The sequence below is a fragment of the Rhinoderma darwinii genome, chromosome 7, assembly GCF_050947455.1.
Source record: "Rhinoderma darwinii isolate aRhiDar2 chromosome 7, aRhiDar2.hap1, whole genome shotgun sequence".
NCBI classification, from domain to species: domain Eukaryota; kingdom Metazoa; phylum Chordata; class Amphibia; order Anura; family Rhinodermatidae; genus Rhinoderma; species Rhinoderma darwinii.
The window spans coordinates 49,839,383-49,867,230 of NC_134693.1; the positions used below are offsets into that span (position 1 = coordinate 49,839,383).

The 27,848-nt window shown below is 41.0% G+C and overlaps 1 protein-coding gene across 1 annotated transcript in view; it reads left to right on the plus strand.

Annotated features, from left to right (window-relative positions):
• VAV3 (vav guanine nucleotide exchange factor 3) overlaps positions 1–27,848 on the plus strand; it is a 223,424-nt gene that overhangs the window by 73,574 nt on the left and 122,002 nt on the right. Inside the window, exons 3-10 of the mRNA XM_075833357.1 lie at positions 12,099–12,157; positions 14,640–14,705; positions 17,722–17,833; positions 19,338–19,430; positions 19,564–19,632; positions 24,168–24,271; positions 25,598–25,697; positions 26,412–26,507. Of these exons, the coding sequence (XP_075689472.1) occupies positions 12,099–12,157; positions 14,640–14,705; positions 17,722–17,833; positions 19,338–19,430; positions 19,564–19,632; positions 24,168–24,271; positions 25,598–25,697; positions 26,412–26,507 (699 nt within the window). The remainder of the gene's footprint in view (positions 1–12,098; positions 12,158–14,639; positions 14,706–17,721; positions 17,834–19,337; positions 19,431–19,563; positions 19,633–24,167; positions 24,272–25,597; positions 25,698–26,411; positions 26,508–27,848) is intronic.

The window sequence follows — 27,848 nt, forward strand, 5'->3', positions numbered from 1 at the left end:
ACCGCTGACGCCTGCAGTGTACATTTAAAGGCTATGTACACCTTTGGAAGCGATTATTTTTTTTATAAAAAGGTCAATCAATGTGTTTTGTGCAACATTATAATTAGTTTTTATGAAAAATATTCTTTTACTACTGGACGCCACTACGGTTCCTCTAAACCAAACCTAGATGACCATAGAACGGGCATTGTGTAAACTCAGCTTTAAAATGTATGAATAGAATTGCAAATGTGAACCAGGTCATACCTGTGTGCATGATGACAGAGAAGATAGAGGTGGTGAAAACCTCTTCTGTCTTTTTGCCAGGGTTCCTGGCAGTTTCTGACTATTGGGCACTCTATATTCAACTGCCAAATTGCTGCTTGGTTAACCCCTTTAGGACACAGCCTGTTTTGGCCTTGTGGACACAGATGATTTTTTCAAATCTGACATGTGTCACTTTATGTAGTAATAACTCCGGAATGCTTTTACCTATCCAAGCGATTCTGAGATTGTTTTCTCGTGACATATTGTACTTTATGTTAGTGAAAAAATTTGGTCGATAAATTAAATATTTATTTGTGAAAAACTTCAAATTTTAGCAAAAATTTGCAAAAATTTGCATTTTTCGAAATTTAAATCTATTTGCTTGTGAAACAGATAGTAATACCACACAAAATAGTTACTAGTTAACATCCCCCATATGTCTACTTTATGTTTGCATCATTTTTTTTCACGTACTTATATTTTTCTAGGACGTTACGAGGCTTAGAACTTTAGCAGCAATTTCTCATATTTTCAATAAAATTTCAAAAGGCTATTTTTTCAGGGACCAGTTCAGTTCTGAAGTGGCTTTGAGGGCCTTATATATTAGAAAGTCCCCATAAATCACCCCATTTTGAAAACTGTACCCCTCAAGGTATTCAAAACCACATTCAGAAAATATTTTAACCCTTTAGGCGTTTCACAGGAATTAAGGCAAAGTAGAGGTGAAATTTACGAATTTCATTTTTTTTGCCGAAATTCATTTGTAATAAAAAAAAATCTGTAACACAGAAGGTTTTACCAGAGAAACGCAACTCAATATTTATTGCCCAGATTCTGCAGATTTTAGAAATATCCAACATGTGGCCCTAGTCCGGTAATGGACTGAAATACTGGCCTCAGAAGCAAAGGAGCAACTAGTGGATTTTGGGGCCTCCTTTTTTTAGGAATATATTTTAGGCACCATGTCAGGTTTGAGGAGGTCTTGTGGTACCTAAACAGTCGAAACCCCCCCAAAGTGACCCCATTTTGGAAACTACACCCCTCAAGGCATTTTTCTAGGGGTATAGTTAGCATATTGACCCCACAGTTTTTTTGCAGAATTTAGTGGAATTAGTCTGTGAAGATGAAAATCACCTATTTTTCTGTGGAAACATAGATTTTTTTCATTTTTACAAGGAATAAAGGAGAAAAAGCACCCCAAAATGTGTAAAGCAATTTCTCCCGATTACGGCAATACCCCATATGTGGTCGTAAACTGATGTTTGGACCCACAGCAAGGCTCAGAAGGGAGGGAGCGCCTTTTGGATTTTGGAGCGCAGATTTTGCTGGATTGGTTTTCAGTGCCATGTCGGGTTTGCAACGCCCCGGAGGGACCAATACAGTGGAAACCCCCCAAAAGTGACCCCATTTTGGAATCTACACCCCTCAAGGTATTTTTCTAGGGGTATAGTGAGCATTTTGGCCCCTCAGGATCTTTTTTAGAGCTAAGGTGACCAAAAAACAGCGATTTTGGCGCTTTAAATTCTTTATTTATTACAGCGTTCACCGTGCGCAATAAATTACGTTTTAATTTATTCTGCCGGTCGGTATGTTTATGGCGATACCATATGTGTATAGATTTTTTTTAAGTTTTGCAGCGTTTGCACTATAAAATTAAGTTTCTATAAAATAATTTATTTTCTGGGACACGCTATTCTGAGCCGTAACGTTTTTATTTTTTCGTCAAAAAAGCTGTGGGAGGTCTTGTTTTTTGCGGGACGGGTTGTAGTTTTTAATGGTACCATTTTGGGGTAAATGCGACTTTTTGATCACTTTTTATTCTCTATCTTGGGAGGGGTGGTGACCAAAAAATAGCGATGCTGACAGTTTTCCGTTTATTTTGTTTGCGGCGTTCACCGTGCGGAAAAATTAACATTATAGTTTCATAGATTGGGTCGTTACGAACACGGCGATACCAAATATGTGTACTTTTTTTTAACGTTTTCATTTTTTCCCTATAATAAATGACTTATTATAGGAAAACAAAACATTTTATTTTTACACTTTTATAAAACATTTTTATTAACTTTTTTTTACTTTTTACACTTTATATTTTTGTTTATTAACTTTTTTTTAACTTTTTACACTTTATTTTTTTGACCTGCAGCTCTGATCGCTGCTAGAATACATTACACTACCTAGGTAGTGTAATGTATTCCAACTGTCAGTGTGACGTCACAGTCACTCTGACAGTTGGTCTACGAGGATCAGCAGAGGCTGATCCTCATAGGCTGACATACATGGCAGACTTGGGGGCCGTTGTCTGGCCCCCGGGTGCCATCACAAGCATCAGAAGCCCCCACGATTGCATGGTGGCTGCTGATGTGCTACAAACCCGCTACATGCGGAGATCGCAATCGAGCCCCGCATGTAACGGGTTAATTGCCGAAATCAGCGGCGATGAGCCGCTGATCGGCAACACTGGAAAGTGTCAGCTGTCGAGGACAACTGATCTCCAAGTTCCCGATGCACACTGTCGCCGACAGTGTGCATCGGGAACGGCACAGTGACTTTCTGTCACTCTGACAGGAAGCCTATCAGGACCAGCCGAAGGTTGGTCCTGATGGGCTTCCGTCCATGGCAGACCCGGAAGCCATTGTTTGGCTTCCGTTTGCCATACTAACTATCGGCAGACCCCGCGATTTCGGACGGGGGTCTGCCGATATGTTAGAAACCCCTAAAATTCGGCGATTGCACCCGATCGCCGAATTTAAGGGGTTAATGCGCCGAAATCAGCGTCAAAGGACCGCTGGCCGGCAAGAGGGGAGTGTCAGCTGTCGGCGACAGCTGACCTCCCGATTCCCGGTGCACACTGTCGCCGACAGTGTGCACCGGGATTAACTCAGTAACTGTACGTCCTCGTGCGGGAAGTAACAGTTACGTCCTGGTGCGGATAGGGGTTAAACCCACGCCGTATATATACAGTGGACGGTCCTTTTGTAAGGGTGGCACATCCAGTGCAATATATGAGCACAGGAACCGGACAGGTGGCAGATTTTACAGAACTTTACTTCAGAAATTAAATGAGTGTCTGTGGGTTATACAGTGACATTATATCAGTCTCTGCAAATCTCCACATGTCCCAGTCACAGGCGTCTCCTCAGCTCCCACCTGCCACATCAGTGAAGACAGTCCCAGCAGTTCTCAGCCACTCCTGTATCTCTCTCAGTCTCCACAGTTTTCTCTAAATTCTGCTCTCTTTCCAGACTTTCCATTCAGGGTCTCTCTGTAGTCTCTCTTTATACTCTCCTCTCATGAGTTTCTCTGTAGTCTCTCTTTATACTCTCCTCTCATGAGTTTCTCTGTAGTCTCTCTTTATACTCTCCTCTCATGAGTTTCTCTGTAGTCTCTCTTTATACTCTCCTCTCATGAGTTTCTCTGCAGTCTCTCTTTATACTCTCCTCTCATGAGTTTCTCTGCAGTCTCTCTTTATACTCTCCTCTCATGAGTTTCTCTGCAGTCTCTCTTTATACTCTCCTCTCATGAGTTTCTCTGCAGTCTCTCTTTATACTCTCCTCTCATGAGTCTCTCTGTAGTCTCTCTTTATACTCTCCTCTCATGAGTCTCTCTGCAGTCTCTCTTCATACTTTCCCCTCATGAGTTTCTCTGCAGTCTCTCTTTATACTCTCCCCTCATGAGTTTCTCTGCAGTCTCTCTTTATACTCTCCCCTCATGAGTTTCTCTGCAGTCTCTCTTTATACTCTCCTCTCATGAGTTTCTCTGCAGTCTCTCTTTATACTCTCCCCTCATGAGTTTCTCTGCAGTCTCTCTTTATGCTCTCCTCTCATGAGTTTCTCTGCAGTCTCTCTTTATACTCTCCCCTCATGAGTTTCTCTGCAGTCTCTCTTTATACTCTCCTCTCATGAGTTTCTCTGCAGTCTCTCTTTATACTCTCCCCTCATGAGTTTCTCTGTAGTCTCTCTTTATACTCTCCTCTCATGAGTTTCTCTGCAGTCTCTCTTTATACTCTCCCCTCATGAGTTTCTCTGCAGTCTCTCTTTATACTCTCCTCTCATGAGTTTCTCTGCAGTCTCTCTTTATACTCTCCCCTCATGAGTTTCTCTGCAGTCTCTCTTTATACTCTCCTCTCATGAGTTTCTCTGCAGTCTCTCTTTATACTCTCCTCTCATGAGTTTCTCTGCAGTCTCTCTTTATACTCTCCCCTCATGAGTTTCTCTGCAGTCTCTCTTTATACTCTCCTCTCATGAGTTTCTCTGCAGTCTCTCTTTATACTCTCCCCTCATGAGTTTCTCTGTAGTCTCTCTTTATACTCTCCCCTCATGAGTTTCTCTGTAGTCTCTCTTTATACTCTCCCCTCATGAGTTTCTCTGTAGTCTTTCTTTATACTCTCCCCTCATGAGTTTCTCTGCAGTCTCTCTTTATACTCTCCTCTCATGAGTTTCTCTGCAGTCTCTCTTTATACTCTCCCCTCATGAGTTTCTCTGCAGTCTCTCTTTATACTCTCCTCTCATGAGTTTCTCTGCAGTCTCTCTTTATACTCTCCTCTCATGAGTTTCTCTGCAGTCTCTCTTTATACTCTCCTCTCATGAGTTTCTCTGCAGTCTCTCTTTATACTCTCCTCTCATGAGTTTCTCTGCAGTCTCTCTTTATACTCTCCTCTCATGAGTTTCTCTGTAGTCTCTCTTTATACTCTCCCCTCATGAGTTTCTCTGTAGTCTCTCTTTATACTCTCCTCTCATGAGTTTCTCTGCAGTCTCTCTTTATACTCTCCTCTCATGAGTTTCTCTGCAGTCTCTCTTTATACTCTCCTCTCATGAGTTTCTCTGCAGTCTCTCTTTATACTCTCCCCTCATGAGTTTCTCTGCAGTCTCTCTTTATACTCTCCTCTCATGAGTTTCTCTGCAGTCTCTCTTTATACTCTCCCCTCATGAGTTTCTCTGTAGTCTCTCTTTATACTCTCCCCTCATGAGTTTCTCTGTAGTCTCTCTTTATACTCTCCCCTCATGAGTTTCTCTGTAGTCTCTCTTTATACTCTCCCCTCATGAGTTTCTCTGCAGTCTCTCTTTATACTCTCCTCTCATGAGTTTCTCTGCAGTCTCTCTTTATACTCTCCTCTCATGAGTTTCTCTGTAGTCTCTCTTTATACTCTCCCCTCATGAGTTTCTCTGTAGTCTCTCTTTATACTCTCCCCTCATGAGTTTCTCTGTAGTCTCTCTTTATACTCTCCCCTCATGAGTTTCTCTGCAGTCTCTTCCTGCACTCTCTTGTCTGCTCCTCTAGCACAGAGCTCCTCCTCCTGCTGCTCCTCTTCCTTTCTGGAACTCCTCAGTCTCCTATGCTGGGCCTTCTGGACATGCTCAGTACAATCTGTCAAATTATTCATTAGTAAAAATATTTATTCTACAAATATAACCGGACAGATAACAGTAACAAACTACAGTTACAGCATACGCATTGTATAGCAGAGTACAGGTTACACAGACTACAGTCATTTATCCCAGCCATGTTCACCCCTCTTACACTATGACAACTACTGGGTAGTTCTGGGCAAAATGGTTTTGAAAGACTCTCCTGTTTGTAGAGGATCTGTCACTAGTTTATTAATTCCCTATCTCTTAACTAATCTAATAGGCAATATGATCCTGATAACTGCAGTGTAATTTTTTTTCTAAAACGTTCATTATTTGCAAAGTTATGAGCATTTTTCTAAATATGCTAATTTGGCTTAAGTTGCCAAATCACAGGTTACTCTTTCATTTCACTCTGGACTGAGTAATGTTTTCTGTATGACGCTATCCAATCAGCATACAGCTTCTCCCCCTTCCCTGCCCAGCAACACTGCCTGATCATATAGTATACAGATCCATTCCCAACTGTGTTTTCAACTGGTGATACCTCCGGTTGTTTCACAGCTAGAACTACGAGATTGGAATCTCACCTTTCATATGCCAGCAGAACCACTGTTCTAGGTGGTCGAAAGCCGGAGATATGGCTATTTGAAGTGATTCCCTTCCCTCCAGCCTCAGTCTCTCACACTGTGTGAAGCAGCTTCATGCTGATAGGACAGCGTCAGAGGCTGTGGCGTAGCTCCACCTCAGCAGAATCGCTGCTGTTGGCACCCACATGTCTAGTACAGCCTCATTTGCATATTTAGAAAAAAAGCTCATAACTTTTAAAATAATAAATTAAAATTTAGCACCATGAATGTGACAGCTCCTATTAGATTAGTTAGGAGATAGGGCATTACTAAACTAGTGACCGAGCCTCTTTAAAGTCCCAGAAAGGATGGAGCGTGTCCTTTCAGCTTTATTGATGAAGCAATAAGATCATTTCAAAGCCATTTGGCTATATTCGTAGTACACGAGACAAGAAGTAATGTGGTGGGCACCTCTACCTGTTGCCTTTTTTATTATTTCAAAGTTCAGGGAAAAGGGACCATGAATTACTATAGCCAAAGGCAGTAGTGGTTGAGTGAGCTGGTTACCGGCTTCTGGATACGTGGCATCAGTTTCTGACATCTGTCCTGGTTAATTGATCTGAAGCAGAATTAATGTGATCGCAGGTTCAGTAAATGGCAAAAGAGGCAATGTGTGTTGTTTTTTTTGCTGAATCATTTAGCAATGGGCAGAATGTGTATTTAGGGAAAAGTCCGTCATCAGTATAAAAAAAAATTAAGAGAATTGCAATGTTTACATGGGATATTCAGAAATTTCCATTTACTATTATTGCACATCTGACTTTTGCGGTAAAATAGACTTGGGCTACACCTAGACCTTTTTATCTCACTACAAAAAATTGCTGTGATATTGATGTCCATAGGAATGCATTTAGTAGCTTAAAAAAACTGTCCAAAATCGGTCTTGTCAAGCAATTTGCTAGTAATTTACCATATTTTTATTGTTATTTGCTACATGCTGGCATTACAGAACGATTTTAGACCTTTCCCGTCGCTCCACCGGCGATTTACGTCGGGAAAAACGTTTAAAGGGGCCCGCTCAGAAGCCGAGCAGGCTCCATAGCCGCCGGGTCTCTGCTGTGTTACACAGCAGGGACCCAGCGGCAATGCTTGCGATCAGAGACATTTCTGATCGCAAGATTTAACCCCGCAGATGCCTGTGTCTGATGTGACCACCGGCATCTGAGGTTTTTTTTGCTTTTACTTTCAGTTTGCTGCCGGTCACCGGCCCCCGCACGTGTACTCTTATAGCAGCTGGGAGCCTTGTGAACGCTCCCAACCTGTGATATTGCACTCTATGGCATAAGCGATCTAATGATCGCAGGTTCAATCCCCCCGCAGGGGGCTAAAAAAAATTAAAAAAGTTTTTCAAAATATAAAAAAAACAAAACAATATAAAAATTCATTAGAGAGAAAGTACTATGCACACCAGAATGGAAATTATTTTCCAAATAAATAATTTATTTCTAGCCAGTGATAGTGCGACGTTTCGGTCAATACCGTGACCTTCCTCAGGCACTTTGTCAATGCTGGATCCTGTATAGATGGCGGCTAACCGCTATAGGAGCGCATCAGCCTTTACGGCCCAAAAATCGCAGCTCTGGGGAAAAAAAACAACATACTTACCCAGAACGCCCTCCTCCTTCCTGCAGTCCGGCCTTCTTGGATGACGTTTCATCCCATGTGACCCTTGCAGCCAATCGTAGGCTGCAGTGTCACATGTCCTGCAATGTCATCGTAGGAGGCCGGACTACGCGCAGAGAAGAGGGGCAAAATACAGAAAAAAAAATTTCAAGCACTGCTTTCAGCAGCGGAAATTTCATCCGAAAAACCGCACCTCTGTGTGATGCGATTTTTCAGACAGAAGGTGCTGCGGGTTCCAGGTCGGATACGCTGCACAGTTTTTACGCAGCTTAGGTGCGTCATAGGTCATAGGTGACCTGTGGGAACACGGCCTTAGGCTAAGCTCATATGTAGCAGATTTGTTGCAGAAATTTCTGACTGATAGGGTGTGTTCACACAGGGCGGATACGCACCATAAAAGCGCGCAGTGTATCCACCATGTGCGCTGCAGGGAATTCCGGCCGAAAAACTGCACCAAATTCTGGTGCAGTTTTTTGGGCCGAAAACTGGACAAAAAATGGATTCCTACCATGGCGATGCGTCCCTCCAACGTCCTGACCTTCTTCAGCTCTGGGATGACGTTACATCCCATGTGACTGCTGCAGAGGCCGGCCTGGATGAAGAAACACAAAATTCTGGGTAAGTGTACATTTTTGCGATTTTTGCGGCTGAATCGCTGCTCTTCCGCCGCAAAAAGCGCAACATCTGTTATTTGTTGCGGGTTTTACCTCCTCATTGAATTCAATGGGGAAAACCTGCAACAAATAAGCAGCGCTTACACAAATACATTTGACATGCTACAGACTAAAAAACTGCAGGTCAATTTCAGTTTTTTTCCGCTCAGTATTTACGCAGCGTGTGGATGAGATTTGTTTAAATCTCATCCACTTTGTTGCTACTGTGTTACGCTGCGGACTTTCCGCAACTAAATCCGTTGCGGAAAATCCTCAGTATTTGCGCTACGTGTGAACTTACCCATAATCAGTTCCCTTCATCAGAATGTGGTTGCTTCAGCAGCAGGTGCATGGATTTCTGCAAGTTGCATTTAGATGACTGGAACTGATTTTCAGTTGCAGAAATTTCTGCAACAAATATGCCGTGTGTGAACTTAACCTAATAGCAGTTTATGTATCAGATGATCAAGTCTGAAATTAACACTAGGGAAAAATGTAACAATGTTTCTATGTCCGTTTCCCCCGCTCTCGGGACTATTAAAAAACGTGAGCAGAGTTTGGCAAAAAAGGGGCGTGGCCACCTGCAGCCCGTCACATTTACTATAATTTATGCCAGAACATAGCGTAAATTATAGTGGAAATCCACGCCAGCTCCTGGTTGGCATAGATTTTATTCAGTGTCGCATGAACTGACGATTACATCTTAATGCATCTATCCCTGGAACTGAATTAAACGAAAGCTTCACAGGAGATTTCTAGACTAGTACCACAATCACACCGCCGCTATCACCTGAGATAATAGGGATACAATATAGCTTTGGGACTAGAACCACAATGGCGCGTCTATTATTTCCATTGATTGTGTTAAATCCCAGTCATACTTAGAAAATGACATTGTAATCTATTAGTAAACTATTTAAGATCTGATGTAAGATATATATTAATTTGATAGGGACTATACGGTTTATAATTATCAGACTGTTAGTTCCCCCTAGTGGTTAACATTTAATATGCCACGACAAGCATACAATGCATGCAGACACCATACTGCTGACATGCTGCTGACATGCTGCTGACATACTGCTGACATACTGCTGACAGCTAGAAGGCGACTTGTGCTAGACATTACAACGCACTATAGTTTATTGCACAAATACCCAACATGCAGCCCTATATGCTGTTGTATGCTTCCCCTGGTAAGGACAGACGCAATACACAATGATGTCGAGTGGACATGAAGTCAGGTGATTGGACTGTGTCGGCCTGGGAGTGGACCAGTCCGGTCACCTGACCTTACGTCACTGCCTCAGATCAGGTGACCATACTGGTCCAATCTCGGGCTGGAACGCACCGACCGCACTCATACCACCGCTGCCGTTCTTTAGCCAAGTAGCGAATGACGCGGCGGCAGCGTGGTCTGAGTGAGGTCAGACCGGACCAAATGATCTTGCAGGCCTTATATGGCCCATGGGCCGGACGTTCCCCACCCCTGCTATAGATGCATGTGCAGGGGGGTGCAAAATTATACTATGGGTCAAGGCAGTGTTTTGTTTTCTAGTTAGGCTCAGTGCACATATAGTTTTTTTTGTGGCACGTTGGAGGAATATGTCAGGTGTATTCCCTGACTTATGCATCTGACAAATACCTCTGACGTATACACACAGTGGCATACGTTGGCCTTTGTAAAAAAAAAAAAAAAAGTATATCGCCCGGTATACGTTTTTTTAATGTGCCTCACTAAATAGAAAAGGATAGCAGACCACGCTCCTCAATACAGTGAAAAAACGGAAATGCGGACACATACCAGCCCAGCATATGTCAAATGAACACTTTTGGCATACGTTGCGTGCATAGGGTTCTATGGGCATGTTAAAGTATATATGTCAGGGAATACTCCCAGCGTATACCTTCAACGTGCCAAAAAACAAAAACAGATGTATACTGAGCCTTATGGTACAGGATCCATCGGGTTGTAGAGAACTGAATGAACTGCAAAGTTCTGCCACAGGGAGTTTAGGGAGAATGTATTGCTACATATTTATGTAGGTTTGTACAGAGAATAGGAAATGTGTTTTCTCTAGTCATCTGTTCAACTTCTGCTTTAAAAAGGTTACGCTCCATGTAAATGTGGCTCAATTGTTGTATAATTAAATGTTCAGCAATTCTATTTCAACTCCTCACCATTTTCAAGTTCTCTGCTTGCTGTTAGTGAATAGAAAAATTCTTTATTACATCCCGACACTGAAAATCTATATGGACCTAATACGTCTTGGAGCTGAGGGGTGAATACAATGGGGAAGATTTACTAAGCAAAATGCGTCAAAAAAAATTGTGGTGGCTAGGAGTCTTAAAATGCACCAAATTTACTAACGGTATGCCACCTTTTTTTGTTTTCAAAATAATTATGCGAAATATGCCAGCCATTAAGGTGGCGTAAGTAGGAAAAGAGTGTCAAAACTTCTAACAAGATATGCTAAATTTATCATTCTGTGTGAGCCATTGAGATAAATTTGGTGGAATTTCTTCCTGTCTGGTCTAGTTTTATCCTGCCCCAATGAATCAAGCCTAAGCAATCCTCTATGTGCTAAATACATTTGTTCAAATCTCATCCATTCTGCTGCTACTGTAATACGCTTTGGATATTCCGCAATGAAATACGTTGCGGAAAATCGGCATTATTTTTTCTGTGTGTGCCTCTATCCTTAAAGCGACCCTCCAGTCCCGCGACAACATTTTAAATATGGAGTAATATTACCTGGTGCCCACCAGTTGTACCCCACTGCCATGGATCCGCCGTTAGGGTCCCCTCTGTGTTGTCCCAAAAGCGCTTCAGCGACTTGCGGCCGAAATACGTTCCGTCCTTTAGGGACCGAACATGCTCGTGTGAATCCAGCCTAAGACGTCAATAATGATAATTAAAATTCATGTATACGGTCGCATTACGGCTCTGCTTTGTACTAAGTAGTAATAGGCCACCCACAGAGGTTCATGGGCATTACTGTACCTCTTCTCCCTTTTGTCTTTTTTGTCAGATTCCCTACAATTCATGCGTCAAAAAATAGATAATATAATCCTCATATGTCACCTGGCTGAGCTTGGTGTCACACTGAATCCCTGCCTAGTAGCCGGAGCCACGTGGGACTATGTGTCCTGCTGTTAAGTGTCCTGTACGTGGCTCTGGCACAGGCACGAGGCCATATGCTGTATGAGGAGATGACTATTTAAATAATTCAAAAATATATTCCGATTTTTCACCAAAAGTAATTTTAATTTGAAATACAGTAAATTCCTTTAAATCGGCCTCCCACCATCCAGGAACTTTTAGTATAACAATTATTTCCTGCATTATTAACTGCAAGATCAAGTCATGAAACCAGAAGAAGACGTAGCCGGTTATGTCTGCTCAGAGATTTCCTAACTCCAAAAGTGTATTTAACTAGTTATTTCTGTCTTTCTTCTTAACCACCTGATAATCCATAATATTCCATTAGCCAGCACCTCTTAGAACAAATTATGCCAGATTAAAGGAATTTTGACAAATTGATAAAATTCCACAGTAAATGTTTTGTAATTGTAAACTGTCTGTGTTTCTATTTCAGGTTATAGAAACGTTATCCAAACTCTCTCATACGCCCATCGCACTTTCATGTGGAATAAGGTATCACGGATTTTTACTCTGAATCGCAGATTGATATCGGTGCAATGCTGTTTTTATTTTTTTGTTGTGTTTGAACAGTGCATTGTCTGTAATTCTAGAAATACAGATACAGATGTAGCCATTTTTATCTTGACATTTAACGCATTAAATACTCAGTGTCGGGAAACTTTAACTTGACTTTTTCAATGGCTTTTGTTGTGTGATATCACGCTGAAGCAAGTCAAGATAAGCTTGGCTACATCTGTATTTTTTCAGACTTCATGCCTTTAGTTTCTGTGACATCAGGATTATTTTAGCGTTGTGCTGCATCATCTTGAACACAAAAGGATACAATGACTAAATCCTTCCAGAATTTTTTTTGTCAATGTGAATCCTAATTTATGTACAAAAAGTGTGGAAGATTTGCTATTGCTGTAAAATTGAGGCAATTGATTCTAGGCTCAGATTAACAATTTGCGGTATAAGATTTTATGTAAATGTGAATCGTGAATTCCCAATCAATGATGGGAGGCAGAAAAAACCTGCGGCGCTCCTTTTGAGCATTTTTTTATGGCTGTTTCTGCATTAGATACAATGGTCACGGGCAAAAAAACACTGCAGAGAATGCGGGGAAAAAAGCATCAAACCTAAGCCTTAGGGCCTGTTTACATCACCGTTCATTTCCGTTCCAGGGTTCCGTCGGAGGTTTCCTTCGGGTGAACCCCGCAACGGAAAGTGAAAGTGAAACCACAGCTTCCATTTCAGTCACCATTGATATCAATGGTGACGGAAACATCGCTAATGGTTTCCAATCGTCACCATTCCGGCAGTTTTCCGATGCAATCAATAGTGCAGTCGACTCCGCTATTGAGTCCGTTGGAAAACCGGAAACCTGACGGAATGGTGACGAACGGAAACCATTAGCGACGTTTCTGTCACCAGTGGTGACTGAAACGGAAGCTGTGGTTTCACTTTCACTTTCCGTTGCGGGGTTCACCCAACGGAAAACTCAGACGGAACCCTGGAACGGAAAGCGAACGGTGATGTCAACAGGCCCTTACATAGGTGTGTTTAGTACGCCAGAGCGAGAGCCGATCTTTGCAGCAGCTCTTTACTCAAAGAGGGGTCTTCCGAGTTCTGAAACCCTGTTAATAATGTCAATAGGATTGATGGGGCAACCCTTTAACTTCACCTACAGCTCATCCATTGTGGGCTCTGTCTACACAATCCTAACAGTGCTACACATCCCGAATCTCCCCTCCACCCCATCACATTGGGGTCCGTATTCACAATACCCAGAGTGCTGCAAATCTGTAGACCGAGGGAGGAAGAGGGCTCAGCGCCAAATAAAATGGTTGGCGCACGGTCCACTCCCCCCCCACCTCCTCACCCTATTTGCCACAATAGCAGATACACCACTAGTCCTTGGGGAAACCTAAAAAAATATACACCAATATTTGTAAGAAGTTGTAAAGCCTAAAACCTCCCGTCTGCAAGTAGTATATTCTCTATAAGGATACAGTCAATTCTAGCTTTACCTTCGTCACCTCGTTTCTTCCACTTCATTGTAAAATGTTGTTGCTGTTTGTGGTGTCTCTCTGATCCTGTTCACACCTTACATTACATTCTTTTATTCAATATCCCGGAGTACAACAGTGCTTAATATTATAACATGGGAAAGTCATAAATATTTCATAAAAGTTTAGTTTGCATTTATTATGCAGCACTACAAGAAAATCTTTGAATATTAATTATTGCAAAGATATGACAAAGGAGAAACATCCTCAAAGTCCATCCAGAGAAAATCCATTAGGAAGTCAAGTGCATATTCATTTAACCACTGATCACAATAATGAATTATTCACTCACCTCTCTTATGAACTGTAGACCGGTATCACCGTAATAATACATTTTACACTATAGCAGCGAGCGACGGGGTCCAAGAAGGAGATCCGTGAGTGATAATAAGGGTTAAATATGTTACCACACAAAAGTATAGAAATTGATACTTATTTAGTAATATTGTAATGCACAGTTCTTGCTAGATTTTATTGGCTGTATAAACTTAGTTGTATTATTTTCTGTTGGAATGCAATGGAGTACATTAGAACAGTTTTGAAACTTTTTGAAATCCGATCAAGACATTTATCGGCCATATCTCTATTTGGAAAAACTGGGTGACAATCAAAGTCATTGGAGCGCCAATAGGGCTGTGACCCAACGTACTTAGAGCCATGGACAGGGTATCTGCCTAGTATATTGCAGTTCTAGAGCAGGGGATGTCCCACTGTACGACTAGGAAGATTTGCTCTTTAGGATTCCTTGAAAGCCAAGTGACAACCCTTGTGGGAGCCATACAACTCAAGACCTTATATTTACAGGATATCTTGTATTTTAAGGGGGAAATGCTCCTGAAATGATTTTTAGAATAGATTTGTAGCATCAAGTGGAGACTACTTGCTATGGAAATTTGTAATAACGTCTCTTGTGTTCTTTTACTCAGGCCGTTTCCAACAGAGGAAAGTGTGCAGGATGAAGACATCTATAAAGCTTTGCCTGACTTAATTGAGTATGTATTAAATGCGTCTGTCTAGTCTGTCCATTTGTCTTATACATATATACACTGCAAGTATTAAAAGGGGGTTTCCTACTATAGTAAGTGATGGCATATCACTAGGATATGCCATCTTTTCCTCATCGGTGGAGGTCACTTGAGTGGAGCAGTGTGGCAGGTCCTCGCAATATTCCATAATATTCTTAGATGGCAATACCCCTTTAAACCCTTAAAGGGAACCTGTCAAGTTGAACATGGTCTCCTCTCTGCAGGCAGAATGTTATAAAGCAGGAGAACCTGAGCGGATTGATATGTAGTTTTGTGCAAAAAGATTCTTAATTTATTCATATACATCCCTCTTCATTGTGCGCTAAATTACCCAGTGGGCAGTCTTAACCATTGATTGACAACCTTCCCTCTATTATTGAGAATAAAGAAACAGCTGCCAATTACTTAGTAGGACCGCCCACTGGACTCTTAAGGCCAGAGTCAGCAGGGATTTATATTAATAACTTAGTTATCCTGAATATTTTCACACAAAACTATATATCAATGTGCTCAGCACCTCCTGATCTATAACATGATGTTCACGGACAGAGAAAGTAGGAAAAGTGGATCCAGCGCTCGGTATAGTGCCACTGTTAAAACAGGAAACTTCTTCCAAGATTTATTTTAGACCATTAAAAACAGTGAAAAAAGAGATATGTGGGTTTGTCCAGAGTACAATGAATGATTAGCAGTATACGCGGTGCCTACGCGTTTAGGACGCTCCCTGCGTCCTTAATCAAGCCATGATGTTCACAGATTAGACTGAGTGTTTGACTTGACAGATTCCCTTTAAAAATGCAGCCTAGTTTGGGACGTTAGGATGCAATTATTTTTCAGTTTTTTTCGTCTCCGTATTCCGAAAGCCATAACTTTAAAAAAAATTTCATCGAACGAGCTGTATGAGGGCTTGTTTTTGCAGAATAAGTTGTATTTTCTAATGGCACTATTTTGGGGTACTTATAAACTTGTATAATTTTTTAGGGGGATTGAAAAAGAAAACCCCAGCAAGTGCGCCATTGTTTTTTGGGTTTTGGTTTTTACGGCATTCTTTAAGCGATTTGTTAACTTTAATCTGCAGGTCCTTACAATTACGGCGACTCTAAATTTATATATATACATACTATTACGGCGCTGTGCGGGAAGGGGTTAAGGAACAGACATATTTTTCTCGTAAAAAAAGTGTCCCAAATGGACAAATTTGTTAACAGACAGACCCTTTACATACAGCCATGACTAAGGACGCAGTCAGCGTCAGAAACGCGTAGGCACCGCTCACACTGCCTTACCTATCCCTCCATTTGTACTTGGGAAATTACTCTTATTTCACCGCACTTGTTTTTTATCCTTTTGCCAATAAAACTTGGAAGAAGATTCCTATTTTAAACAGACCTAAAGAACTCAACGCTGGATCCATTTTTTTGTCTTTCTCCTAGACCCTTTACTTCTTAGGTTTTGTTCACGTCACCTTTTTGTTTACATTTAACGTGTAATCTCCCAATGTACTTCGCTGAATGTGACCATAGGGCTTCATTGTCAGACGGAGGCCAAAAGTTTTTAGCCTCCGTCTGGTAAGTTTACATCAGTATACCGCAAAATAAAAAGGTATGGAATAGCATAGTAGACCATACTATTACATCATGCAGATTTTTAGTAAAAAAACGTATATGTTAAAAGTATATTTGGTTTTTAACATGGTAGTCTATAGGCGACTGGAAACATTGTATGGCATCTGTCACAGGCATCTGTTAAACGGTTACGTTATGAGCTCTTTAATACGATTTCATAATGTGTCTGATAAACGGATGCCATTATAGACTATGGATAATTGATGTGTTTAACGTAGGCTGTGACAGATGCCTAACAGTGGCATCAGTCATCCATTGGCTATAATGTTATTCGTTTAACGTATATGTCATGAAAAGGGTAATGAAATTTCATGACGTTTTCGTATACCATTATAGCCTATGGGTGAGGCATGCCATTGTTAGGCAACTGTCACAGCCTACGTTTAAGACCTCATTCACATCTGCATTAGAGGCTCCGTTAGGGGCCTCCATTGCAGATCTGGCCGAGATTGTTGCAATATTGTTACCGGTAAAACCACGGATACCCCGACAGAAAGTTGATGGAACCCAATAAAAGTCAATGGGTTCCAACTGACCGCCGTTGTTGTCGGTGGTGCAATGGAACCGTCGCTTCCGGTTTTCCCTTGTTCTGCTCCTCTGACGGAGGAAGGGTAGCAGTATTTCTCAAAGTTTGTGACGGAGCAGAACAACGGAAATACCCGATACAGGTGTGAAACCAGCGTAACGTATAGGTCAGGAGGTTTTCCCGACGTATTCTTCCAACATAGGCCAAATAACCTGATGTGAACATAGCCTAAGCTGAACTCCTATAATTCAGTTGGAAAGTTAGTTCTTCCTTCATCAAATAACTGTAAAGTGTCTGGTGTAAAGATGACATTTTCCAGAATGCAAATGACCAGAACAAACTGCAGACATTCAGCCAGCAAGGAATCCTAAAAGATTTCAGCTCTGAATCCAGCAGTATTGTGAATGCAGCTCTGGACTAATATAACTCAGAATCAGTAAAAAATAAGTAATACAATATATTTGGTCAGTTACTGAACTTTTTATGTAGATCAACTCTATATTTAAACTGTAAAATACTGAAAACTGAAAATCAGAAACCATAAGTCTACGGCAGCCCAAAATGAATTCTAGAGTTATTACTGCCCATTGGTACGAACAAAGATGACTAAATGCACAGGGTACGGGAAATGTATTCTGTTTTAGTCCCTCTCCTCTGGTCTGTCTTGGTAACTGTCAAAACTCTCAGCTGTTTTTTCACTTCATAGAACGTGTTGGTATCTTGGATCACGTGTTGGTATCTTGGATCACATCTTAGATGCTGAGATATTTGACATTGGGGGTCAATAGCAATCAATGACTGAGTCCCAGTATAATTATTTTCTGTTTTGCAGTGAATCGGGGATGGAAGAAGATGATGAGTTGTATTATGACTGTGTGTACCGGGAAGATGAAGCAGATGAAGTGTATGAAGATCTTATGAAGGCTGAGGCTGCAGTTCCCAGTGTATGGACAGTAGGAGTAATGTATTAAGAAAGTGTCGGTCACCAGGACTATTAACTGGAAATACATACAGATGTTATACATTCACTGAACGCCCTATTTTGTGTGTGGATTTAAAATATATTCAGTACGTAAATGAATGTGCCATGCAACCACAACCTCTGCCGTCACTAAAGTGCCTGCTGGCAAATCAGACACATTAATAATAATAAAAATAATAGGTGTTTTTACTTAAATGATATGTAAACTTTATTTATCTTTTTTAATAGGTCAGTCGGTAAGTTTGTTGTAACTTTATAATTAGTCTTTATTAAAAATTTGTTTTGCTTTTTTAGATACAGCTGCTTTGTATCCTGTATACAGAGCTGCTGTATATAGATTTGGTTCCCGTCAGGTCCGCGGGAGTGACGGATTCAGGTTATTGTGAACGATACAGCTGCTCTGTATAGAGAATAGAGAGCAGCTGTATCTCAAAAAGTAATTTTTAAAAAAATATAGACTAATTATAAAATTGCACCAAACTCGCCGACTGACCTGTTTATTAAAAACAATAAAAATGCCCCTCAGAGGTGTACATAGCCTTTAAATTAGTTTGTCCTGGTGATATTGACTGTGTATTTTAGGGTTAAATGTAGTAATGTGGGATGTGTGCTATTATACCTATTCAGAAAATAATTATTGCTGTTGTCTGGAAGCCATAAATATACCATTTGGCTGATCGAAATGTGCTTGCTAACCTGAGAAAAGTCTATGATAATTGTCTGCAGTAAGGTCTGTCCGTGAAAAGTTATTTAATGTGTAGGATGAGCTTAAAGGAACACGGGCAAAATGTGTACAGTGTGTTAGGCCTAATGCAGGTCCAGAGGGGGGATTGGAGATGAAAAGAACACCACAGAGGGAACCGCTATCTCAGGCCCTGCACCAGGTGTAATACAGAGTTATCAGTCTTGTTCAAAGTTCCTTTAAGAGGCCAGGATCAGGCTTCAGTTTATAATGGAGCTACAATACAAAATTAAATATATGCCTTTAAACCAGACAGCAGAGCAAGAAAGACCAACAAGATAGTCCAAAAATCTTGATAAAAAAAAAAAGGAAGCACTGGTTACGGGGGAAAACAGCCCCCTCTGGTGGCATCAGTCACTGGCAGTGCTGACCTGGGTCTGCCATGTGCAATAGGAACAGAAGCATTGCCGATGCCGCTATTCACTACATACTTTGTAAGGCTCGTGGCTGCCATGACAACCCATCGGCACCCTAAAATCAAGTCGCGGAGACGCCGATGTGTTGACATAGGAGTCTAAACACTTAGATGCCCCAGTCGTTATTTACTGCACCATCTAAGGGTTGAACGGTCGTGATATATACAGCTGACACCTGCTACCTGAGCCCCCTCAGTGCAGTACATTTATGGCACTGTGTTCAAAGTACATCCATGGGGTGCGAGAACGGGTTAAGATGATTGTTAATCTGCATTTTTGTTGCTGATTTAGATATTATCTCTTTACAGAGAACTGCAGAGAGTGACATTCGGAGCTGTTGCCTTCTAGAAATAAAGCAGACAGAGGAGAAATATTCAGAGACCTTGGAATCTATAGAAAAGGTATGTGGCAGGATTATCTTTATACAAGACTTTTTGCAAAATTGCTCAAATTATTATTTTCAATCCGGTGGAACAATAAAAAAAATGGTTGCATAGTGCGCATATTCTTCTATATTTATTTCCTCTTTTACAGTTCTTCATGGATCCACTGAAAAAATTCTTACCTACAGCAGACTTGCAAAAAATATTTATAAATATTCCTGTAAGTAAATCAGATAAGCAAATATTTGCTTTATAATTGTCCCTATACACCAGTTGTTCTTTATACAGTAAGTACGTGACAGCATAGCATTTGTTTTGTGACTGGTCCAAGCAAATACATCTATCTATCTATCTATCTATCTATCTATCTATCTATCTATCTATCTATCTATCTATCTATCTATCTATCTATCTATCTATCATCTATCTATCTATCTATCTATCTATCTATCTATCTATCTATCTATCTATCTATCTATCTATCTATCTATCTATCTATCTATCTATCTATCTATCTATCTATCTATCTATTCTACAGTATCTATTCTACAGTATCTATCTATCTATCTATCTATCTATCTATCTATCTATCTATCTATCTATCTATCTATCTATCTATCTATCTATCTATCTATCTATCTATCTATCTATCTATCTATCTATCTATCTATCTATTCTACAGTATCTATTCTACAGTATCTATCTATCTATCTATCTATCTATCTATCTATCTATCTATCTATCTATCTATCTATCTATCTATCTATCTATCTATCTATCTATCTATCTATCTATCTATCTATCTATCTATCTATCTATCTATCTATTCTGTTTCTGTGTTCCTTTATCATGTTTGTCCTTACTTAATGATTAATATGCAATTGTAAGAGTGTATTTGCCTTCTAAGAGTAGCTTTTGCCATGATTTTTATAGCTGCAGTAATACTGCAGTGTTTTTTTTTTTTAAATTGTGGTTACGCTGCATTTGTGAAAGACGCAGCAAATGAGCATAAGAGTATGTTCACACGCAGTGTTTTCAGATGTGATTCGGGCGTTTTACACCTCCAATTACGCCTGAAAAAATGCCCCATATACGCCTACAAACATCTGCCCATTGCTTTCAATGGGAATTGCGATGTTCTGTTCCCAGGGGCCTTTATTTTACGCGTTGCTGTCAAAATACGGCACGTAAAATGACGGCTTGTCAAAAGAAGTGCAGGACACTTCTTGGGATGTTTTTGGAGGCGTCTTTCATTGACTCTATTCAAAACAGCTCCAAAAACGGCCGTAAAAAACGCAGTGAAAATCGCGAGTGGCTTAATAAACGTCTGAAAATCAGGAGCTGTTTTCCTTTGAAAACAGGTCCGTATTTTCAGACGTTTTTGACTCAGCATGTGAACATACCCGAACAGAAACTCTATATGCCTGAAAAGTGCAAGTCCCGCCTCCGTGTGCTTAACATATGAGGAGATCTTGGGTCTAATGATCTCCGTTCGCTGATTCCCACTCTCTATACACTTCAATGGAGAGGTATCCACACTTGCGTCTATTTCTCTGCAATAAAGTCTATGGGAGTTACGGAAAGATCCGATACCTGGACCCCCGTTATTCCGATTGGTTAGAGTCCCAAAGGTGGGGCCCGCACCTGTTAGGTATTTATGGAATATCCCGTAGATATGCCATAAATACCTAAAATGGTAATACACCTTTAATTTTAAATCTACAGTCCATACTGGGTAACTAGGTACAATACATATGCTCTAGGTAGTCTGTGAAATCTGTCTTGAAATTTGACTACGGAATATACACTGTCTAGATGACCTACTTTATTAGATCTGTCGGCTTCATAGATATTTCCCCTAGATAAACAAAACTTTATTGAGGACAGTTATTGTACCTAGAAATGGTCTAGAACATGCCTGGAATAGAAGACATAATGGGATAAATAAAGGAGGAGGATGTTTGGAGCAGTGGGGTCAGATGGAGACCTTAAAAAGGCTCTGTCACCAGATTATAAGTGCCCTATGTCCTACATAATCTGATCGGCGCTGTAATGTAGATAATAGCAGTGGTTTTTATTTTGAAAAACGATCATTTTTGAGCAAGTTATGAACAATTTTAGATTTATGCTAATTAGTTTTTTAATGACCAACTGGGCGTGTTTTTACTTTTTACCAACTGGGCGTTGTACAGAGGAGTGTATGACGCTGACCAATCAGTGACCAATCAGCGTCATACACTTCTCATTGTTCCAGCCCATTGTTTGTAAAGGATCTGCCAGGCACTTCTGTGTATACGCCCATGGGTAATCAGTCTGCACCTGGTTCTATGTCTCTGAGACTGACTCCATCTTCCACCACTCAGGATGGCAGGCTTAGGAGTGGGAGAGCCTATCGCAGCCTGGCCAGACGGAGCTAGCTCCCGCCCTCTGTCTATTTATACCTGCCTTTCCTGTTCCTCCTTTGTTTGTGAGTCTTCTCGTGTGGTTTCCTGGCCTTGCTGCAGCTCCTAGCTATTTGACCTTGCTTCATACTGACCCCGGCTTTCTGACTACTCTCCTGCTCTGCGTTTGGTACCTCGTACATTCCTGGTTTGACTCGGCTCGTTCACCTCTCTTGTTGCTCTCGGTGTTGCCGTGGGCAACTGCCCCATTTCCCTTTGCTTGTGTCCCCTTGTCCGTTTGTCTGTCGTGCACCTACTGAGCGTAGGGACCGTCGCCCAGTTGTACCCCGTCGCCTAAGGCGGGTCGTTGCAAGTAGGCAGGGACTGAGTGGTGGGTAGATTAGGGCTCACTGTCTGTTTCCCTACCCCCCTGTCATTACATTGTTACAGTGTGATTATGCAGTGGAAGAAGCTGATTGGTGTCATACACTTCTCTTCACAACGCCCACTTGGTCAAAAGTAAAAACACGCCCAGTTGGTCATTAAGAAACTAATTAGCGTAAAACTAAAATTGCTCATAACTCGTTTTTCAAAATAAAAACCACTGTTGTTATCTATATATCAGAAGGCAAATAAAGTTTTTCTATGGTTATCTGTAGGTGAGATGCGTGTATTCTCTGTGTTGTGTCCCTTCCTGCGTGCACAATGCAAAAAGCAGAGACTTGTAGTTCTAACTGAAATCAGTGGCATATTCATTAGATATGCTAACAATGTCTCTTTAGTTGGCGATTTGACCACTCTGGCCCCCACCAATGCCTTGATCACAGGGACCGTAATGCTCAGTAAAGCACAACTAAACTTATGCATTTTTTTTAAAACCAGCACTGTTGATCTAGGGTTGTGCCGCAATTCCAAGTAGTATACTATCAATGTTTAACATCGGAGAACCCCTTTTAGATGTTTGCATTATGCGCCATTCAGCCATAACATTAAAACCACTGACAGGTGAAGTAAATAAAATTAAGCATAGGGACAAGGGCCAAATTGTGATGGCTAGACGCCTGGGTCAGAGCGCCTCCAAAATGGCAGGTCTTGTGGGGTGTTACAGTATTCAGTGGTTAGTACCTGCCAAAATTAGTCCAAGGAAGAACAAACGGTGCACCTGCTACAGGGTTTTGGACGTCCAAGTCTCATTGATGCGGATGACAGGCTAGCCCATCTGTCCTACCTTATAGAAGAGCTACTGTAGTACAAACTGCTGAAAAAGTTAAAGCTGGCGATGAAAGAAAGGTGTCAGAACATACAGTGCCTCGCAGCTTGCTGTGTTTGGGGCTTCACAGCTGCAGACCGGTCAGAGTGCCCATGCTGACCCTGTCCACCACCAAAAGTGCCTACAATAAACACGTAAGCATCAGAACTGGACCATGGAGAACTGGAAGAAGATGGCCTGGTCTGAGTAATTACGCTCTCTTTTAAATCATGTTGACGGCCAGGTGCGGGAGCATGTGTGCCGCTTATCTAGGAAAGAGATGACACCAGGATGCAATTTGGGAAGAAGGCAAGCTGGCATAGGTACTGTGATTATCTGGGCAATGTTCTGCTGAGAATCCTTGTGTTCTGGCATTTATGTTAATATTACATTGACACGTACCACCTAAACATTGAAGTACACCCCTTCATGGCAATGGTATCCCCTAATGGCATGGCCACTTGTCACGACGTGGGTTTGGACCGACTGGGCCGTACCAATGTAGCGGTGTAGCAGCTGGCCAAACAGGGTACAAAGTCAATGTCTATAGTTCGGATAAGGTACCTGTGGCAATTCAGACAGTTGCGATGGTTTAGGCTCGGATGGAACTCTGGCAGCAGGCAGACAACAAGTGCGATGAAACACGGCGGGTGTAGTAGACGTCACAACACGACTCCAACACTGTACAGCACAGGAACACGGTAGCAGGGGATACAGGATACAGGTAGCAGGAACGGGAACACTGGAACTGGAAAACACTCAAGGGACCATTTGCAAAGATAGACACGGGTAGGTACAAACAACGCTCAATGTTATGTTATGGCTGAACATTGAATGTATTATTCGCTTATCTTCTAGCAGCTATGCTAAAAGCTTCTTAAAGGGGTTTTCCCATCAGAGACATTCATGACATATCCACAGGATATTTCATAAATGTCAGATACATAGGCCTATCTCTAGAATGGGGCCCCCTAAACCCCGTTCTACCTCTCTGTGTTGTGGCTGAATCACGTGATTTCCAACCATGAATTACGGAAACAGCTTATCTAAAATGCACACGTGTTATGGATGTGGGAAAGCAGCCTTATAGTTTCAAAGCTCATCATAGTTTTGTTTTACTCACAGGAACTAGTGAAAGTGCACAAGAGCCTAGTACTTGAAGTCAACGACTCAATCACACATAAGAGCAGCCAAAACTTATACCAGATCTTCTTAAAATACAAAGAGAGGTAATGTTTTATCCTTCTAAGTTATTTCAACAAAATTGATTGCCTTTTATGTTACTATGTTACACCATTATAGACAAACTGTTTATAACTGACAGGGTATTTTGGAGCTCCTCACAAGTGAATGGATGACTACAGCCAAGCCTAGATGCACAGCTAATGCGCCATTGACATCACGTCTATGCCGGGAAAGCTCTAGACGTACCCGCTAAACGTGTTCATAGTGCTCCATTAGCCTGACGGAGGCTGAAAGAGTGTCCTTTTCGCCTCTGGTGGGCTAATATATGTCGTATACTTTTTTTTGATGGCTGGGAAAGCGAAGTAGACTACGCTATTCCATCCTGAGGGATCCCGCAAAAAACCTATACCACACGTAATATGTTTTTTTTTAACATGGGAGCCTGTGTGTGACAAATGCCACTGCCTGAAAAGGTATTTTTGGACTTTGAATTTGTGCATCCTCGTGATTGAAATTGGATTGGGTGAGTGCTGTGGGCATCTCTCTTTTTTCTGTGACTGTATGGCATCCGTCACAAGTATTTTAAACGTATACGTCGGGGAGCTTCCAACTACGCAATCCCCGGCCGGAGCCCCTAATGTCACTGTCTGATGTGCCTCACAAGTGCTTCCTTTACAATCACTTGATTTCCAAAATTGAATTTAAATTTGTATCTGAGTAATCATGTATCACCTCTAAAGAGATCATAATAAGTATTGTACATTATGTGTATGAGACAAGCTTAAAGGATATTAGGCTTCTGGCAATTAACGGTTATTTATTTTATTATAAAAAGTTATACAATTTTCTGATGTACTTTGTGCATTAATTTCTCACAGTTTTCAAAATCTCTGCTTTCAGTCAATGTGAACCTTCCTTTTTGACATCCAGGGGATAAAAATCCGTCTTGGTCATGTGATGGACACACAGGGGCATGGCTCGTTACAGGATGCAGGTCTGATAACTACTGTAACTGCCATCAGTCTTGAACCCGTGTGTCCATTGCATGACCAGGATAGCTTTCTATCTACTGGAAATAAACAATAAAGGTTCCTATTAAATGCAGAGATATCGGAAGCAGAGATATCGGAAAACTGTGAAGAATTGATTCACAAAGTATATTACACAGTTGTATAACTTAATTACACAATGAATGAGTCTAATTTGCTGTATTGTAATACCCTTTAAAAGCATGGTTTAGTTCAAAATAGTAAATGTATTATTTTATCACTTAGTTATTATTACATATTAGCAGTACCTATTTATTATATATTTTTTATGTAATCACATGAGCCCTTTGCACAGTTCTTTATGTTTTCCTTTCAAATTAGACTTCTCATCTATGGAGAATACTGCAGTCTGGTGGAGTTAGCCATATCGACCCTGGATAGCATATCCAAAACCAGGGAAGACTTGCGATTAAAGCTGGAGGTGAGTACACAGTATTTGCAAGTTAATTAGTATAATGTTAACATATTCTGCCAAATTACCGATTGAGTCTGGTTTCCCATTTAATCATTTATTAGGAAGGCCTTCTAAATTATTATTTTATCCTGCATCCTCTCGGCTAGACAACACCCAGAATAGTTTTGGCCATTGACTAGTAGCGGATGAAGCGTGTGACATGCTGGCATATCTTTCTCCTGTGGTAACTGGCATACTACCCATCATCCCACAGCAGTGTGGAATGAGACGTTGGCTACCAGTCTCCAAATGAGTAGCATTGAAGTGGGCACGGTAACAGAGCAGCAGGAATCTGTATTTACACCACTTCTATATTGGTACTATAAGGAAAAAGTGAGAAAAATCCAAATGTCCAGTTCAAATTATGATATAAAACATTACAACATGGTCATTTGCGCTAGTTTTAAAAATTCAGCTTGACGGGAGCAACACTGAAGGCGAGAGAGGAACACAAAAGAGGCAAAAGAGAAGAAAGAAAGAGGTTATCTGAGTGCATGAGGTGACAGAGCAGCCACTGGTCATTTGAATGAGCAACCATGTAATATACAGTTGTGCAGAGACCGTCAGAGAAGGAGCCACTTTTTGCAGGGCTCTATACCCTGGCTAATAGCAGGTGACACTCCATGACATTTATATACAAATGGGATTTTAATTGGAAAATCAATTGTTCTTTTAAAACAGGAATGTTCAAAACGAGCCAATAATGGGAAGTTCACCCTCCGAGACCTTCTTGTTGTTCCCATGCAGAGGGTTCTGAAATATCATTTGCTGCTCCAGGTAAGCACTTAATGCATAAGACCGTTTACATTCCCTACGTATACGGCAAGTGTATGACCTGGATATATGCAACTGTACACTTTTTTTTGCAGGATTTACATTGAAAAGCTTAGTCGACTATGATTTTCAATTTAGTTACGGTGCCAATGCATACCACTCTGGCATATGCCAATATGCCAGTATGACACTATACTTTGGTATACATAGACTCCATAGAGGTTTATGTATACATTCAGCATATACGTTAGAGGCATTTTCTACCATATATGCCTAACGTGTGAACAGACCCCCAACTGTTGTAGGTTAATCAAAATAATGCAAATTACTTAAAGGGGTTTTCCAGGTTCTGACAACTGATGACCTATCCACCGGGCTGTAATTTCTTTATTATTCAAAGTGGCTGGTTGCAGAACATCTGTTTAGCTCCATCAATCCCTTTATAAGGGACAATTGTGCCAAGCGACACGGTACACCATAGCAGGCTCCCGCCCGGCAATGTACGAACTGAAATGTGCGCAAAACAACCAATCACCTGCAGAATATATAAAGGGGCAGCATCTAGGGGGACAGTGAAGAACCACTACTCTCTAAATTAATGCCGGTATTTCTAGAAGTATTGTCGGGTGTAAGAGGTCCACCAAAAATCCGAAAAAAACTGTAATAAAGCCCATAGTGTATTGATAAGGAACAGATCGTTTATTAGAAATCCTCCGAATAAAAAGAAATTATGCCGTATGCCCAGTCAGTAACAGCTATTTATGGCAGGACATAAACAATTTTATCTTGAATGAATTTGAGGCCCTTATTCTACTTTCTATAACTTTGGGTTATATCCCAAAATGACTCAATCTAGAAAAGTAGACTTCCCTCCCTCCCAAAAGAAAGTAATAAAAAATAAATCCCTAAAAGAACCCTAAATTTTAGCCTCTCCTATATATACAGCGAAGCTGCTTCCCTAAAAAAAAGAAAGAGGTGTACAGAAAAATCCTAAATAAATCCTGCATTCTAACTTATAATTCACACAAAAATAAAAAATTAGTAATGTGCGACGGTATGATAAATTTCAAAACAGGGACTTATGCATAGACCAGGGTTGGAAGGACAAGCGGAACAATAATATCTTGACTCACTTCACTGTCCTCATTTGCTGCAGACCCAGCACCTTTTTTGGGGTATTTTTGGTTCGGTGTTGAAGGAATGGGGTGTAAAAAATGTTTTTCAACAAGTCGGCGTACATCCTCTGACTCATGGACTACTCTCTGGTCTGCAGATTGAAATAGGAGATCTTCAATCACTTTCTCCTGAAATTCAAAGAATGTCGCCCTGCCCGCTGATTTTTTT